General features: G+C 42.5%; 1 protein-coding gene across 1 annotated transcript in view; it reads left to right on the plus strand.

Annotated features, from left to right (window-relative positions):
• The window catches only part of GABBR2 (gamma-aminobutyric acid type B receptor subunit 2), an 813006-nt gene that overhangs the window by 545607 nt on the left and 248218 nt on the right, over nt 1-19181 (plus strand). The window contains exon 12 of the mRNA XM_074945100.1: nt 10972-11079. Coding sequence (XP_074801201.1) covers nt 10972-11079 — 108 coding nt within the window. The remainder of the gene's footprint in view (nt 1-10971; nt 11080-19181) is intronic.

Consider the following 19181-nt stretch of genomic DNA (forward strand, 5'->3'; position numbering starts at 1 on the left):
CTCAATTTCTGTGTATTTACAATAGGTGGCAAACTGCATTCCATAATGTCAGCTGCCATGTGATTTAATGTCCTATCTAGAATAGAACAGGCCAAATGTCCTGCAATAAATGTCCAATATGCATGGACTGAAAATTAGCTGAAGGCCAAGCAAAGGGAAATCATAAATAGCACTGAGTACTGAATTGTGAGGAGGTGTCCAGGGCAGTACTGCATAGATTTATAGCATCTTTATTAAGGATAATCTGGAAAATAGCAAAACACTACTTCAGTTAAATTTGCAGATACAATCAACTAGGAAGTGTTCCAGAGGATAAGGAAAAATACTTCAAAGAGGCTACCTTTTATTTTTAATCTTACAGTCACCATGGTATCTGAGCACAAGAGAAGCTGGAAATATGGACTAAAATCAAATGTAATGCAAACTGAAAAAATGCAAGCCAGTGGAAAAATAATTGAGAAAACAGCTATCAAATGGTCAAGAGAGTTTTGGAAAGCAGAAATGCCATGAAAGTGTGTGGTGCCTAGATACTAAACTAATGCGCACATTGGAAATAATTAAGATAGAATACTAAATCTAATAATATATGGACTTTTGTACCACCTTCAATTGGAGGATATTTCAAAGTGCCTTACAAACAATTAGTTAAGCTTAGCAATGCCCTGTGAGCTTGGTACTGGGCTCATTGTGAGCTGAGAAGGCTAATGTGTCCCTAAGGGTGGGACTGATCCCAGCTTCCCTCAAAATGAGCAGCTGTTTGTCCCTCAACCTGTGCGATAGATACACAACCGCCATTAATATCATCTGGGAACATATGAATGGGGAGGGGACTATAAAGGAGCCAGTTGTGACTGTCTGATCTAGCCATTCTATACCAGCCTTGGCATAGTTTGCAGCAGTTTTGGGGCTGCTCTAAAGTAGGCCTGCTCTCTTTTCAAACTGATGGGATAAGACCTTCTGCATGTAGCCTGTGTAGGAGCAATTAGCAAAGACTTTATCATGATTCTTCACAATGGCCCACTTAGTCTTGATAGTCCTCCTTGATAGGCAGGGAGAACAAGTTTAGAGCAGGCCTTTTTTACAATTATAAGCAAAACTTACATATTACCTTTGTAGCATGGGATCCAGATGTTACAAGTAGGATTAATACATGCAGCAACTTGTAAGTCTTTTATAGAGTCTAAACACTAAACACATCCTTACAACTTTAACACCTCTCTTGAACAATACTAACCTACAGGGGAACTGGTCTGGTTTCCAGATATGAATTTGTCAGTACTCGGCTAATGCCTACAGCGTTGGCAACAGCTGGCACCAGGTCTGCCAGTGACACATCGAGCACTTCTGAAAATCAGGCCCTGTATTCCTTGGATTCAGCTCAGTTATTACAGGGGACAATAAAGGTCAGCTAGCCTCCATATGAGGAAGTTTTTTTGAGTGAAATACTCCAGTCAGAGAGAAACGAATGTGCTATACTTTACAAGATAGCTATGTCTAAGATATAATTTACATTTTTCTTTACAAAATCTAATGTGTCATCATGTACTCTGGCACAAAGAAACCTAGATATAGGCTATTAAAATTTGGAAAATGTGCCAAGTAAAAAAATTAAATATAAGTACTGCAGCATCTGAACCAGTTGTACATTTTATTGGCTCTTGACATTACCTGCTGAACAATCCGTCCCACATTCAAAACCATTGGGACGTAAGAGCACACATACCTCTGTCTGGTTACTGTATTTCTTATGCTCTCTCCTCTTACGCTTTCCAGTTATTTCTTTATTCTTTCAACTTTTATATGTGGTTCATTTTCTTTCCCTCAAGTTTAGTTATTTTGATGGGGATTTTCAGTAGAGCCAAAGACTGTATGGCATTGTCAGAGTGACTGGCCCCTGTGAATGAAGTAGGTCCAGTACCCCTGTGCCAGGACAGATGTGCACATTTGGCCAATTAAGAGAGTGGGGCTCCAATTGGGGGCTATCAGGAGCTGGGAGAGACTCAGTGAGTTGGCAGAGACTTGGTGAATCAGAGCTGCCTGAGTAGGAGTCATGGATAGGGGAGAGCTTCTAGAGACTATATGTTTGGAACGTGGGAGAAGGCTGAAGGCAGGAGAGCGGTATGAGAAGTTTTCTGGCTGGTGTCCCCAGGCCAAAGAGCCAGGGCTGAAGAACTGGAAATAGAAGAACCATTAGATGGCTAGGGGGAGTAAGGCATGCTCCTTTGGTAAAAAGATTTCCCAGCAGAGAGTCTGGTGGGGTTCCTGCTGGCAAGACTAGGCTTATACGCCAATAGGAAGAACTGGGGTGGCTGTACTGCTACAGGCACAAGGGAGGACTGCCAGAGACTCTGGGTGAGGTCAAAGGTGCTGGTGTGTTATATGTGGGGTGTTGTGGGCTGAGTGATCTTAACACTGTTTCCAGTGGCATGACACATTATAGGTGCTTGGGACTCAGTTGTGGACAACTTGCACAATATTTTATAAGGAGGGTAGTATTGTGTCAAGAGGGCTAGATGGAGTTACTGGGAACTCTGAAAAAGGAAACGAAGGCAGGTGTGCCTGTCATGCCATGGCAGGCCACTGCAGTTGGGGAGGCCCTATAACATGTACCAAATTCCCACTGAATTTCAGTGGCATTTGGGCATCTAGTTTTCTTAGGCTCCTTTTTAAAAATGACAGCTGGGGTTTTCAGCCAGCCTTCCTGTGTTTTGCTTGCTCTCTTGTTTTTCTTTTCTACATTTGAATTTTAATCTATGTGTTTTGTGTAACCATTTCCATGACCACCACAATCTGTGCTGCTCGCTCAGAGCCTCATCTTGCTCCTGTTAAAGTCAGAGAGTGTTCTCCAATTGACTGTAATGAGAGTAGGTTCAGCTTCTATCTTGATAAGTCAAATTTCCTTCAAACAAATTATAGGGACAAAAGTTTTAAAGCTAAATGGATGGTCCACATGCTGAACCAAGTACACATTGGGTTACCAGAGAATGTAAGGCAGTAATTTGCGATTCAAATTTATTAATGAAATATTTAGTACATTTTACCTCTCCTTCAGTAGCAGAATGTCTAGATGTTAAAGCCACTTGTAGAATCATGAACAATTAGTATATAATCTCACATTATTACTGGGGCAATTGAAAATGGCCTAAAGTTTATTACAAAGGTCAAGAGGGAAGTCTACAGTATGTGAGAGAGAGTGAGAGCACAATAGTTGATTTGTGTGGAAACAGTAGTTTTGAATTTTCTAACATTATTCCTGCACACTTTTTGACAGTACTGTGCAGATACCACAAACTCTAAGGAATGCATTGAAAGACTTAGGTATGTCATAAAAGAGCTGGATTTTTTTTAAAAAAGTATGTTGAAATGTAAGTGCACATGCTCAAATGTTCGTGGCCTGCGTTTTCTTCTCCTCCCACTGGAATCTATGGGAGTTTTCCTGTTGACTTCAGTGGCAGCAGGATCAAACCCAAGGTGAACAGATGTTTCTCGAAATGTGTACATTTCTATTCATTCTAATGTTTCTTGTAATGATACCAGTCCCACAAAGCACTTATACAGGTGCTTAACTTTAAGCATATGAGTAACCCTACTGAAATCAGTGGGATTGCTCACCTGTTTAAATACCTGTGTTAGTGCTTTGCTGGATCCAGCTTTAGAGGGGGATTGCAACAGTAATAACACTTACACTGCTGTATTTTTCCTGAGAATAGCTCAAATAAATGGAAATGTTATTGTCAGCGAGGGAAACTCCTTATTTTCAAAGAATTCTATATTGTGATTTTTCTCCAGGTCTGGAGAAACAAAAGTACTGGCTTTGATGGGAGTCCTGTATGCTAGCAGAGGGCAGAATCTGGCACACTGTTGTCTTTGGTGAACCAATTTCACTGTTCACGTCATGGCATCTTTCTACCCTCTCCACTGTAAATCAAAGCAATATCTTAACTATATTAAGCAAAAATAATTGAGAAACAGGATCATGAGTCATTATTAGTTTTGTCAGGTTCTTTTGGCTTTGTATCTAGATCCAACACAAACGATGATCATTTCTCTAAAAATCAGATAAGATAGAAACTGATCACGATGTTACTGTACTCAATGTACAGTAAATACCTTGTTTTACTCTATGTTTTATGAATGATGGCAGAAAAATGGAAGGTTATTTCTTTTAAATTAAAACCTATTTTCATTTTAAAATCATCCTCACATGCTTGGCTGCAGAGATCTCATTCTGAGAAAATTATTTTTAACTAGTAGGGTTTCCACTACAGCCAATAGGCTATATTATTATAATATAAATTAATCCAAATCATAACCTTTTTGTACTGAGCATAGTAAAAATAACATTTTTTCTGAATTATGAACATAATTGAATTTATTAGTATCCCCAAGGATAATTGCTACTTGAGTAAGGACAAAAGAGCTTTACTAGAGATATTAAAATATCAAGTATCTGTCTGCCAAAATATCACTATTGTGTACTCAAAAGTATTGAATATTTATTAACACATTTGAACATCACATACAATTATCACACTGTAAAGGGGGTAGGCCGGGGCTCAACCCTCTCCGGGGCGGCAGGGAGCCACACCGGCTCGCTACACACAGTTAACTTTGGGGGAATTTGTCCAGCCACCGGAGTCTCCCTCGGCAGCCCTTGCGCTAACTGGAATGAGCACCGTAGGCCTGGGCCCTGAGTCAGGGCGGGGCACCAAATAGTCAGTAGCTCAGGCAGGGGCTGAGCAACACAGCATGTGTGAATTAGCCCAGGCCTCCAAGGACCTGGAAGAGGGGGAGACTGGAGAGACGCAGGCCCACCCACTCCACTGCGTCCCAACCCGGGGCCCTAGCAGCAGCAAACGACCTGCTGCTGGGTCAGTGGGGATCCTGACCGCAACACACTGACATGGATTCTGGCAGAGTTACAGCCAGACGAGGGTCGGCTGCCCCCGGGCTACTTCCTAAGTCCCCTCCTTCCGGTACCTGGGTCACGGCGGTGTTCCCTGGGGGGGTCCAGCACCATGGGCTCCTCGGGGCAGTGGACCAGCGGCAGGTCCAGCCACTCCCCTGGGTAGCTGGCGCAGAGCAGGTCCTGCCAGTCTTGGCGTGGACCTGGGGCCATGGGGTTTTCCCAGTTGTGGACTAGGCTGGCTACATCTGGCCTCCCCAGCGGCTGGTTCTCTAGTGAGCTCTGAGGGCCCGCCTTTCTACTTCTGGGTCGCTGCCTGTCCCTCTGAGGGGTGGGCTCAGAGCTTCCTGGCTCCGCCCACTGTGGTGTCTGGAGGGGCTCGACCCTCTCCGGGGCAGCAGGGAGCCACACCACCTCGCTACACACACATTTTGGGAAAAGAACCCATTGCATGCTGACTAGAAGAGAAATCACAAACCAGTAGCCTGAAAACTGTGGTATAACGTGGATTTTCGAAACCAATTGGAGTTGACTTAACTCTGCTATATTGAGGTGAATAGCAAAAATGCCATCTATAAGATACACCTAAAGATTTCACATTCTTTGTAAACTTTGATTTTTTAATTTTTTTTTTTTTTTTTGCCATCCTGGATACCTTTCTCCAATGATTTCTACTCTGTGTCTCATTCACCTTATACATTTTGGTCTCTGCCTGGTCATATGTGTACAAAGAGAAAAGGAGTACTTGTGGCACCTTAGAGACTAACCAATTTATTTGAGCATAAGTTTGCGTGAGCTACAGCTCACTTCATCGGATGCATACTGTGGAAAGTATAGAAGATCTTTTTATACACACAAAGCATGAAAAAATGGGTGTTTACCACTACAAAAGGTTTTCTCTCCCCCCACCCCACTCTCCTGCTGGTAATAGCTTATCTAAAGTGATCACTCTCCTTACAATGTGTATGATAATCAAGGTGGGCCATTTCCAGCACAAATCCAGGTTCTCTCCCCCCCACACAAACCACTCTCCTGTTGGTAATAGCTTATCTAAAGTGATCACTCTCCTTACAATGTGTATGATAATCAAGGTGGGCCATTTCCAGCACAAATCCAGGTTCTCTCCCCCCCCCACACAAACCACTCTCCTGCTGGTAATAGCTTATCTAAAGTGATCACTCTCCTTACAATGTGTATGATAATCAAGGTGGGCCATTTCCAGCACAAATCCAGGTTCTCTCCCCCCCACACAAACCACTCTCCTGTTGGTAATAGCTTATCTAAAGTGATCATTCTCCTTACAATGTGTATGATAATCAAGGTGGGCCATTTCCAGCACAAATCCAGGTTCTCTCCCCCCCCCACACAAACCACTCTCCTGCTGGTAATAGCTTATCTAAAGTGATCACTCTCCTTACAATGTGTATGATAATCAAGGTGGGCCATTTCCAGCACAAATCCAGGGTTTCACAAGAACATCTGGGGGAGAGGGGGGAGGAAAAAACAAGGGGAAATAGGTTACCTTGCATAATGACTTAGCCACTCCCAGTCTCTATTCAAGCCTAAGTTAATTGTATCCAATCTGCAAATGAATTCCAATTCAACAGTCTCTCGCTGGAGTCTGGTTTTGAAGTTTTTTTGTTGTAATATCACAACTTTCATGTCTGTAATCGCGTGACCAGAGAGATTGAAGTGTTCTCTGACTGGTTTATGAATGTTATAATTCTTGACATCTGATTTGTGTCCATTTATTCTTTGACGTAGAGACTGTCCAGTTTGACCAATGTACATGGCAGAGGGGCATTGCTGGCACATGATGGCATATATCACATTGGTGGCTGTGTAGGTGAACGAGCCTCTGATAGTGTGGCTGATGTTATTAGGCCCTGTGATGGTGTCCCCTGAATAGATATGTGGGCACAGTTGACAACGGGCTTTGTTGCAAGGATAGGTTCCTGGGTTAGTGGTTCTGTTGTGTGGTATGTAGTTGCTGGTGAGTATTTGCTTCAGGTTGGGGGGCTGTCTGTAGGCAAGGACTGGCCTGTCTCCCAAGATTTGTGAGAGTGTTGGGTCATCCTTCAGGATAGGTTGTAGATCCTTAATAATGCGTTGGAGGGGTTTTAGTTGGGGGCTGAAGGTGACGGCTAGTGGCGTTCTGTTATTTTCTTTGTTAGGCCTGTCCTGTAGTAGGTGACTTCTGGGAACTCTTCTGGCTCTATCAATCTGATTCTTCACTTCCGCAGGTGGGTATTGTAGTTGTAAGAATGCTTGATAGAGATCTTGTAAGTGTTTGTCTCTGTCTGAGGGGTTGGAGCAAATGCGGTTGTATCGCAGAGCTTGGCTGTAAACAATGGATCGTGTGGTGTGGTCAGGGTGAAAGCTGGAGGCATGTAGGTAGGAATAGTGGTCAGTAGGTTTCTGGTATAGGGTGGTGTTTATGTGACCATCGTTTATTAGCACTGTAGTGTCCAGGAAGTGGATCTCTTGTGTGGACTGGACCAGGCTGAGGTTGATGGTGGGATGGAAATGGTTGAAATCCTGGTGGAATTCCTCAAGGGCTTCTTTTCCATGGGTCCAGATGATGAAGATGTCATCAATATAGTGCAAGTAGAGTAGGGGCGTTAGAACAACGCTTCCTCAGCTCTCGTCCCCTAAGTCAGCCATAAAAATGTTGGCATACTGTGGGGCCATGCGGGTACCCATAGGAGTGCCGCTGATTTGAAGGTATACGTTGTCCCCAAATGTAAAATAGTTATGGGTAAGGACAAAGTCACAAAGTTCAGCCACCAGGTTAGCCGTGACATTATTGGGGATAGTGTTCTTGACGGCTTGTAGTCCATCTTTGTGTGGAATGTTGGTGTAGAGGGCTTCTACATCCATAGTGGCCAGGATGGTGTTATCAGGAAGATCATCGATGGATTGTAGTTTCCTCAGGAAGTCAGTGGTGTCTCGAAGGTAGCTGGGAGTGCTGGTAGCGTAGGGCCTGAGGAGGGAGTCTATATAGCCAGACAATCCTGCTGTCAGGGTGCCAATGCCTGAGATGATGGGGCGCCCAGGATTTCCAGGTTTATGGATCTTGGGTAGTAGATAGAATATCCCAGGTTGGAGTTCCAGGGGTGTGTCTGTGCAGATTTGTTCTTGTGCTTTTTCAGGGAGTTTCTTGAGCAAATGCTGTAGTTTCTTTTGGTAACCCTCAGTGGAATCAGAGGGTAATGGCTTGTAGAAAGTGTTGGAGAGCTGCTGAGCAGCCTCTTGTTCATGTTCTGACCTATTCATGATGACAACAGCACCTCCTTTGTCAGCCTTTTTGATTATGATGTCAGAGTTATTTCTGAGGCTGTGGATGGCATTGTGTTCCGCTCGGCTGAGGTTGCAGGGCAAGTGATGCTGCTTTTCCACAATTTCAGCCCGTGCACGTCGGCGGAAGCACTCTATGTAGAAGTCCAGTCTGCTGTCTCGACATTCAGGAGGAGTCCACCTAGAATCCTTCTTTTTGTAGTGTTGGTAGGGAGGTCTCTGTGGATTAGTATGTTGTTCAGAGGTGTGTTGGAAATATTCCTTGAGTCGGAGACGTCGAAAATAGGATTCTAGGTCACCACAGAACTGTATCATGTTCGTGGGGGTGGAGGGACAGAAGGAGAGGCCCCGAGATAGGACGGCTGCTTCTACTGGGCTAAGAATATAGTTGGATAGGTTAACAATATTGCTGGGTGGGTTGAGGGAACCATTGCTGTGGCCCCTTGTGGCATGTAGTAGTTTCGAAAGTTTAGTGTCCTTTTTCTTTTGTAGAGAAGCAAAGTGTGTGTTGTAAATGGCCTGTCTAGTTTTAGTAAAGTCCAGCCAGGAGGAAGGTTGTGTGGAAGGTTGGTTTTTTCTGAGAGTATCCATTTTTGAGAGCTCATTCTTTATCTTTCCCTGTTTGCTGTAGAGGATGTTGATCAGGTGGTTCCGCAGTTTCTTTGAGAGTGTGTGGCACAAGCTGTCAGCATAGTCTCCTTCACTCTCACAAATCTTGGGAGACAGGCCAGTCCTTGCCTACAGACAGCCCCCCAACCTGAAGCAAATACTCACCAGCAACCACATACCACACAACAGAACCACTAACCCAGGAACCTATCTTTGCAACAAAGCCCGTTGCCAACTGTGCCCACATATCTATTCAGGGGACACCATCACAGGGCCTAATAACATCAGCCACACTATCAGAGGCTCATTCACCTGCACATCCATCAATGTGATATATGCCAGCAATGCCCCTCTGCCATGTACATTGGTCAAACTGGACAGTCTCTACGTCAAAGACTAAATGGACACAAATCAGATGTCAAGAATTATAACATTCATAAATCAGTCAGAGAACACGTCAATCTCTCTGGTCACGCGATTACAGACATGAAAGTTGCGATATTACAACAAAAAAACTTCAAAACCAGACTCCAGCGAGAGACTGTTGAATTGGAATTCATTTGCAAATTGGATACAATTAATTTAGGCTTGAATAGAGACTGGGAGTGGCTAAGTCATTATGCAAGGTAACTTATTTCCCCTTGTTTTTTTCCTACCCCCCCCCCAGATGTTCTTGTGAAACCCTGGATTTGTGCTGGAAATGGCCCACCTTGATTATCATACACATTGTAAGGAGTGTGATCACTTTAGATAAGCTATTACCAGCAGGAGAGTGGGGTGGGGGGAGAGAAAACCTTTTGTAGTGGTAAACACCCATTTTTTTCATGCTTTGTGTGTATAAAAAGGTCTTCTATACTTTCCACAGTATGCCTCCGATGAAGTGAGCTGTAGCTCACGCAAACTTATGCTCAAATAAATTGGTTAGTCTCTAAGGTGCCACAAGTACTCCTTTTCTTTTTGCGAATACAGACTAACATGGCTGTTACTCTGAAACCTGTCATATGTGTACAGTAATTCTTTCTCCATGGAAATCTGTAGGAAGCCATTATCTACAATAACATTAGTACATTTGTTTGTTAGCTGCTTTCAGAGGGCTGTACTCCATCCACATCCTCCTTGACTTCTCAGTGGTCTTTGATGTCATTGATGACTTCCTACTTAAAATCCTGCCTCCATTGCTTTTGAGGCATTGTTCTATCCTGGTTCTCGTTCTAAGCTTCCTCTTTCCTCTATTTTCCCATTACTGTTTATAAGACCACTATCTTCTCAATCACTCAAGGCCACAATCTAGGTGATATCTGTGTTTCGGTCCTCTCTCTCTAAGACCTATACATTCAGGCCATGTCCATGTCTCCCAACTTTTATCTATATGATATTTTTTTAAGATCAAATCTTTTCTGTTTTTCCAGACTACCCAGGCTCTTGTTCAGTCCCTCATTATCTCACATCTTGACTAGTGTAATCTCCTCCTATCTAACTTTGATGCTATCCACATTGGTCCCTTAAGTCCATTCAAAAGGTTGCTGTTAGGATCATCTTTCTGGTTGTTGCTCCAATCATATCTCCTCCTCCTTTGTGTCCCTCCTTCACTGCACCAAACACACTTTTCTTGGCATAAAGGTCCTTCACCATTTAGTTCCACGCTATCTATCAAATTTACTAACTTGTTGAGCTATTGGCTGCTTCTATAGCTCTCCCAAAGATGCAGGCCTTGATAGCCCTCTTGTTTGTTTCTTCCTCAAGCAGAGTTACAGACCAGCAGAGTCACACTTTCATTTCTCCTTTTGCTATTCTGTAGGTTTTCCAAAGTTGAAGACATTATGAAAATTTAGAGTAGAAAAGCGGGAAAACTGCAAAGGAAAAAGTGGAGGGGAGAAAGAATTCAGTCTTCATTTTATTGCATTCAATGGGAAAAAGAAAGAAAGGAGGGAACAAATTAGAAATTTTGAAAATTAAAAAAATCCAATAAAATATTCTGTAAAAAATTGAAGACAACTGTGCCATTACCCTGAGAAACATAATTTAAAATTTTCAAAAAAAAATGCTAAACTGTTTTACTATCTCTAGATACAATAGGTATTTTAGACTATTTTGAGAAATTTAAGACATTAAAATTACCTGTGAAAAACTAAAAGGCTGTGTCTTTGATTATATCTTAGGTCCGGACATGGATTCTTACAGTGGGCTATACAACTGCATTTGGAGCAATGTTTGCAAAAACCTGGAGAGTTCATGCAATTTTCAAAAATGTAAAAATGAAGAAAAAGGTGAGGAAACAACTGTTCCTATCACAGATATGATGAAGCTGTTATCTGCTATTGTTATACCCCCTGAATACCCATACTTCCACTGATGCTGTGGAACACTGTCCTCTCTTTCAGAAAAATATCATATTGAAATACACTGAATAGTCAACATTTGTGTCCCTTTTTTTTATATATCCCCTTCATAGCCTCTATATCAGAGGTTCTCAAATAGTGATCTACAGAGCCCTCCGTGGTGTTCAATGGAATGAACTGTTTTGACAGTCAAGCTATGGGCTTTGAAAGGATCCATGAGTCCAAGAGAGGGACATATATCTACAAACTGGTTCACAAAATGCAAAGGCTGGGGAAACCCTGCTCCTCACTGGTTTATATCCTATAGTTTATGAAGTTCCTCCAGCATCTATAAATCTCCAGGGAGCAGATCATCCACTGGTGTCCCTAAGTCTCTGACTGCCAGATGTTGGGACTGGATGACGGGATGGATCATTTGATGATTACTTGTTCTGTTCATTCCCTTGGAAGCATCTGGCTTTGGCCACTATCGGAAGATGGGATATTGGGCTAGATGGACCTTTGGTCTGACCCAGTATGACCATTCTTATGGTCATATTAAGTCAGTTTGCATCACCTGGCATATAAGTGTTACAAACAAAAGTTTCTCATAGCTTGCTAAGAGGGGACGAGATAGAGTACTTGTAGGATTTTGTTCTTCTAGTCTTGATTGGAAAGGCAGGCAGTGACCAAGATCAATCAGAATTGAGCCACAGTAGTGGTTAGAGCCAGATTAGAAAAAGTAATATTGTAACCATCTTTTTGATCCAAAACATTTTGTAGATATAGAAAAGCCAGGCTAGAATTACAGTAGTTCAGACCTTTATCTAGTATGTGGTATCTCATGTTTGGATTGATATATTGTTGTTTTTTCTAATATGGTTTCTTTACACATATAAAATGTTAGATGGTTTTCTTTAAAAACAGAAGACTAGGGACACTAGCTAGGGAGGGCTCTGAGGTACTACAGAGAATTCTTTTCCATGTGTCTGGCTGCTGGGAGTTGTCCATATGCTCAGAGTCCAACTGACCGACATATCTGGGGCTGGGAAGGAATTTTCTCCTAAGTCAGACTGTCAGAGACCTGGGATGTATTTTTACTTCCTCTGTAGCATGGGGCATGGGTCACTTGCAGGTTTAAACTAGTGTAAATGGTGGATTTTCTGTAACTTTAAGTCTTTAAATCATAATTTGAGGACTTCAGTAACTCAGCCAGAGGTTAGGAGTCGATTACAGGAGTGGGTGGTGAGGTTCTGTGGCCTGCAATGTGCAGGAGGTCAGACTAGATGATCGTGATGGTCCCTTCTGGCCTTACAGTCTATGAGACTCTATTAAGTTACTCATTTTGTTGGGAAAGTATGAATGGAAATCAGAATGAAAAAACAAAGCTGACAAACTATTGGCGATTGTAGAGCTAAAATCAGCAACCATACGCAATTCTATAAATGCAATTGTAATATTTTTGCTAACAAAGGAAAAAATAGAGCCACATAAACCTGAGAAAGGGGAAAGTTATGCTGGAAAATGCACAGGTTCACCTTAAAGATTTTCCTCTGCATGCCCTTTTCAAAGTCCTGCATTTTAAGAGTTAATAAAATACCTTGTTATTTGTACTATAGGAGCACCTGGTGGTCCAATTGTGCTACGTATTCTAAACATAGCTAGTAAGAGTCTGACTGTACTCCAAAGAGCTTGCAATCTAGATAGGCAGAGGGACAGTTATCTTCATTTTACAAATGGGGAAACCAAGGCACAAAAAGATGAAGTGACTTCTCTTAGGTACACAGGAAGTCTGTTGACTTGGCCAGGAATTGAATCCAGAACTCCTGAAATCCAGTCTGGTGCCTTAACCACAAAAACACTTTGTTACTTCTTATATTTTGGTTCTTAACCAGAGTTGTCTATATGTATTTTTATTCAGTGCAGAATATTTTGAATGACGAAAACAATTAAGAGCCAAATTATAGGTGCACTGGCTGGGATGAGAGCCCCTTCCCTCCTTAACACTTCCATGCAGAGGGCCACCATAATGTGGACGCTTATTCTAGCTGAGTCCAAGGATCCACTTTCCCAGAATCAAACTCTTGCTGCACAAAACAATGTTTCTCCAACATCTGAACAACTGTTCTGCCCACTGAATTCCACTGCTCCAGGTTCTGCTGGTATAACTGGAAACAGAATTTGGTTTATCATTTTTATTTCTAATATTGTGTTTATATTGTAGATTTTATCATTTGCACCAAAATATGTCATTTCAAAAGGTCTTTAACAGGAATGAATAATTCAGTCTACTGGGCTTTCATTAAGAATTCACTTTGCACTCTGACATGCCATTTGCCTTTAGACAGTCAAATGGCTCCTTACCTCTGACATTCAGTGACTCTTGTCTGTTAGTTATTAAATGCTGCATTCTGCAGCCCTTACTCACCCACTAACTAGTATCTTTTTCCTCAGCTAGTCCCATCAGCTTCAGTGGGAGTATTTACACAGCAAGGCACCACTCAGGGACAGGGCCGGCTCCAGGCACCAGCGTTCCAAGCAGGTGCTTGGGGCGGCAGTGTTTCTGCGGCAGCAGCAATTCGGCGGCAGCCCCTCTGTCCCGCCGGCCTTGGCGGCAAATCGGCGGCAGCTTCTCCCTTTTGCCGTCCGCGGCAGCAGTTTTTTTCACTGCTTGGGGCAGCAAAAACTGTAGAGCCGGCCCTGCTCAGAGAGCGTAAGGGTGGCAGGATCTGACCTGAAGTGAATAACTTGGTTAATCCAGTCATTTATTGACAATTGTGCATTAAACATTTAAGTTGGTTTTTTTTTTATAAAAGCACAGTAGTCGGTGTTGGATAATGTCTTCAAATACCTAAATGCTGCCCAATAAACTGCTTTATCTTGAGAGATGCTGGAAATATTAAGGGCATCTCAGTCAAAACATTGGATTGCAACATAATTTACCTGCCCTATGAATTGAAATGACGTCTGTTTCACTATATTAATCACTTCAATTCCCTTCCCTTGTCCTTTCTTATTTTGGTTTTCCATTTCAGTGTTTGAGAAGTATAATCCTTAAAAAGAGGACTATTAACTGACAAGAAAATGCAAATTAGCTAATTAGTTGTCAACACAAAATGTTTAATTGTACTGTGGTTTCCATGTTTGGTTTACCAAGATCGATAAGCTCTATTTAAGACAGGAGAGATGACTCAGAAACATGAAGTTCTTTTCTTGTACCACATGTTTTCCAGCAGGGACAGTACAATGACCGGCATTGTAATTCTACTTCAGATTTGAGAGTGGGAGTTGTCCCCAAAATAGAGTAACAGTAGCAGTAACCACTGAACTGACAGAAAATACACTATTGCCATTTTCGATCAGGTTTAGTTTACAGACAGTAGATTTAAAAAAAAATTATCCAATCCTAGGTCATACACATTATAGCAAACCAAACAAATTGAAACTGTAATATTTTTAACTTGACAAATAACGGATATATCTGAAGAATGGTTTAACATTTTTGTTGTTGTTATGCCATGTTAGATATGATCAATCAAGGAGCACAAAATTTTAAATGATTTAAATACCCTTTTGTTTAATACTTCATGGATAGTTCTGGGTCTATCTATTCATAAATGTCCAGCTTCAAAAAAATGTTGCTTTTAGGTACATTACCTTGTCAGTCGTCATGGATAATTTAGGCTGAATATCAGGACAATATTATTAACAGTGAAATCTATTAGATTGTGAAATAGGCTCTGCATAGTTCTAGAACTCATCACTTGATTCATTTAAAGGAAGACTGAATAAAACAGCAGAAAAGAGAATATAATGAAAGGAATCATTTTGCATTAGTAAGGAGGACAAGTTTACCTAATAATTTTATTTCTACCTTTAATATATATGGTGCAGTCTATAAATAACTTTTTGATCTGTTTATATATTGACAGATTTCTTTCTCCTTCTAAAAAACTGTATAGAATATGAACTCGTATACTCAAATATACCTCTTATAGTAATGACACTTTTTGTCCTGCTGGTTTGGAAGTTATGTGGGGTACCACCATAACGTATTGTATGACAAAACCAGCTTGCACACAATGGTCCCTTCTGGTCATTGAATCTAACAACCAATAGCTAAACCGTAGGGGCAGCATTCAACAGCAGAACATATTTTAACTTATATTTTTAAAATTCTTTCATTTTTATGAAATTCTAAGGCACTTTCTGATTTGCTAAAGACATTCCTTTGATCTGAGAAGCAGATGAGAACCAGATGCTCCCTGCTTACTCTGCAGCTCCATACCTGCTTTCTGACACCTCCTGCCCACCTCAGGCCAGGGAAGGGTAAAGATGCTGGCCCTGCCCCCTTCTTCAGAGCCCTGAGATAGATGGTGTGGCCCTTGGAATCTCCTATCCCTTGATGTGGCTGCTGTCTGGGACCCACCCAATTCCTAACCTAACTCCATGGGTTCAGATAATCCTCTTGCAGCAGGATTGGTGTGGTTTCACTTCCTGATGGTTTTTTACCCTGTGGGAGCTTATAGCAGAGTGGACACCTGCTCAGGCCCAGAGGGGTTTAAATTAGCCCTGGGAGAGGTCTGGGGTAACGGAAAAGCTGGGCTGATTGGCAGAGCAGCTGCAGCTGGGGGCCACGCCCCAAACAGACCCAGCGGGCCTTATAAAAGCCAGGGAAGCAAGGTGCAGAAGAACACTCTCTTTGTTGCTCTGAGAGGGAGGGACCTGGCTGCAGAGACCTAAATAGAGGCTCTAGTTTGGAGCAGGGTTGTGGAAAGGCCAAGGGAGCTGGGGAGCTCTGGCCTGGGAAGGCCTATTAGGTACGGGGGTTTCAGGGGCAGCCACGGGTAGGCAGAGGCAGCAGGTCCAAACCCAACCTTGCCTGTAATGAGTGGTTCATACTGCAGCCCGCCCCAGGGAGTGGGGGCTAGCTGGCGACTGGCAGGAGCTCACGACTGAGGTGAGGTAGGGATAGCGGGTGGGAGGTTCCCCTGGGAGGGGGAGACCCAGAACTGTGGGGGTACTGCCAGGGGGCAGCACCCAGTTAAAGGGGCACTGGGCTCCTGGGAGGGACATGGGAGCTAGCAGCAAGGTGAGACACCGGCTGACAGAGGGCGCTCCAGAGGCTGGAATGCTAATTCCCTGAGATGACTAGCAGGCAGTGCTGCCGGTGAGTCCGTGCCCAGCTACAGGGCTCTGTGTATGACTGAGAAGAGGGGACAGAGATGGAGTGGGGTGCTTTGCCAAAGGACTGTCTGGTTTTCCTCCACCACTTTCATGTAGTGCTAGAGCAATACAATAGCTTCCACACTGTGGCTGAACTCTCTGTAGCTGGTGAGGCTAGTGGAATTTGTCCCTGCCTACAACATTCAGCTATCCTCTGTACCCAGTCATAGTAATCCAGTAATTGTCTCAATTAAAGAATTGATATGTTTTAGTTTTCATTGAGAAGTATTTTGGGTGGGGGGGGAAATGCTTGTTTTTGTTGGTTGGGTGAAGAAGTTTAAAAAACTGGAGTGAAGATCCTGTTCAAACAGAAGTTTTTTCATTTAAAATTGAAATGTACAACTCAAGTCCAGTCCAGTGGAGATAAAAACAAATATTTGAAGACACTATAAACTTGGCTGAGAATATGATTTGTAATATTGGTTTAAACAATGCTCCACATTCAATTTTGTTTTACTTTAATCCTCTACTTCTTTGCTGCAATTGTTCTTGTTTTTAAAATGACCAACAAAAGCCAGAAAGAGCTTCTCCTGCTGCCAAGCCATTAACTGTCAAATGATACGGTATTCCCAGAGCACTGCTAACATCTTTGATCAATCTAGTGCTAAAAAGAAGTAATTTAAAAGAATCACATTAATTTCAGCTACATTAGAAACACAGAAGTACAGGGGAATCAGTTTTTGTCAAATGAAAAAGGACAAAGTCAGTAGGGAAAAGTTTTAAAAGAGCTCATTAGAGATAATGAAAGTAGACTAGAATTAATATTTACCAGAAAACCACTTTTAATTGGGGCTCAATCCTGCCTTGGTAAATCCCCTCTGTTCTGCTCCAGGCAGCTGAGGATTCTGCCCAGTGGGAGGAGGGGGAAGTTGCCCACTTCCTGCACTGACAGAGAATGTGCTGGTAGTGAAGAGTAGGAGGAAGAGGCCTGCTAATGGCAGGAAGTCATTGTGTGTTCTGGCATAGCCTCAGCAGGCAGAACTGCTAAAGGAAGCCAGTCCTGCCGGCATAAATTAGAACAGTAGTGAAGCTGCTCTATTATACGCTGGGTCCTGAATATCCCCTCTGCTCCCTCCCCCGTCAGATGCATTAAACACAGCTCGGGCACCCTGAGGATTGAGCCTGAAGGCTAACACATTTTAAACAATAATTTCTTAGAGTTTCCATAATCAGTATTTGCCCTGTTCCAGTAAAATTTTGTCCATTGGCAGACAAATAAAATGAAGCATTGGCAATCGCCATCTCTGGACCAGAATACTGTTTGTTGCCATCCACACTCAAAGCACAGTGTTGCTGGTGCTATGATATCCTTGACTCAACTTCATTCAAAACTTCCTAGCTTTGTCCATTGGTATCTGTACTTGCACCTGACATCTGGGTAGGGATTTCTTATGTGTAAATGATAGTACATCTTTTATTGATATTGTTGAGTATCTAATTGCTCACCATCACCATCCTAGACTTCTGCTAGCCTTGTTTTATCTTGATGTCAAAATGTTACATGGTAAAGGCAACGTGAATGAAGGCAGTGGAAATGAAAAGTATTATCTTCAAAGACTGGCATTTATGCTGTTTTGCTATCATTATTCCACTCTGTAATGCCACTACATCAGAGTCCCTGTGTATTTGCAATCATACTGCAAACCTGAAGTCCTCACTCATATATGGGGAAAGAGTAAAAACTAAACCTGTATTGTATAACCAAATGATGATTGGAGAAGGGATATGAAAATCACTTCTAAGTAAATAAAAGCTGTAAACATCAAGGAGCGAGAAGAATTCTTTACAGAGGTCCAAGCTGGTATAGCTATGTGTAGTACTATGAAATATAGCAAAGTAGTACTCTATTCAAGTTGAATATAAGGACATTAAAAAGATGTGAAAGTAAAGTTAATCAAACATTCAAAAGCTAGAAAAAATGCTAGTGTCAAGTTTGTCTTAATTTGGCCCCACTGAGCATTTTGGCCCACATCCCGTAGAAAATCTGTGGCAGAGCCAAGGATAGAAACCAGCTCTCCTGAGTCCCAGTCCAGTGCTTTAACACATGATAACATCCTTTTATCTCTTAGAACCCTTTGCCTCATTCATTCTCCATCCTGTGTGCTGAATGAGGCAGGGGTCCTTTGTAACAAATAGCTTGTAATCATTATAGGTGGGGCAGGCAGCGCTACCTATTAAGGTTACCCAACACTTTTCATTATAAGGTCTGTTTTCAGTTGCTTATAACTTTGCCAAACTTTCACTGCTTGAATTTATACAGGCCTCTACCTCAGGCTGAATGTATCTGGAAAATTTCAGCCAAAACAGTTCAGCTGCTTCTAATAATAAAGCTGTGCAACAGTCCATTATTTTGCCCAGGTTAAAACAGTATGGGGACCTTCTCTTGCAACAACTCTATGGCTGCAGCATCTTTCCCCTAACCAGAGCTGTACCTCTGATTCTGTCATATTTCAACTTCCTGCTACAAAACCTGGAAATGCTAGAGCTCTTCAAATAGCTGGTTGGGGTAAAAAACATCCACTATTAAAAATACCTGTTTTTCCTTGACCTCATTCTCAGAACAGCTGAGCCATGTCTCCTCGTCCTGCATCACATTTGGAATAGCAGGGTGGAGGGCCCACTCCTCTCTCAGAGGCAGAAAATGGCAGGAAACCTTTCTCTTCCACCTCCCATGGAGCAGGAACTCTCCTCCCCTCCCCTCAGAAAAAATATGGGACTTTTCTCCCTCCAGAGAGGCAGGGTGACAGCACAGGTCCTTGCAGTACTTACCCCATCAGTTAGGGTGTGCATCTGTTTGGATAGATGAGCCTGGTCCACTGCCTTCA

This window comes from Natator depressus, chromosome 2 (genome assembly GCF_965152275.1).
Source record: "Natator depressus isolate rNatDep1 chromosome 2, rNatDep2.hap1, whole genome shotgun sequence".
In the NCBI taxonomy this organism is placed as follows: Eukaryota; Metazoa; Chordata; order Testudines; family Cheloniidae; genus Natator; species Natator depressus.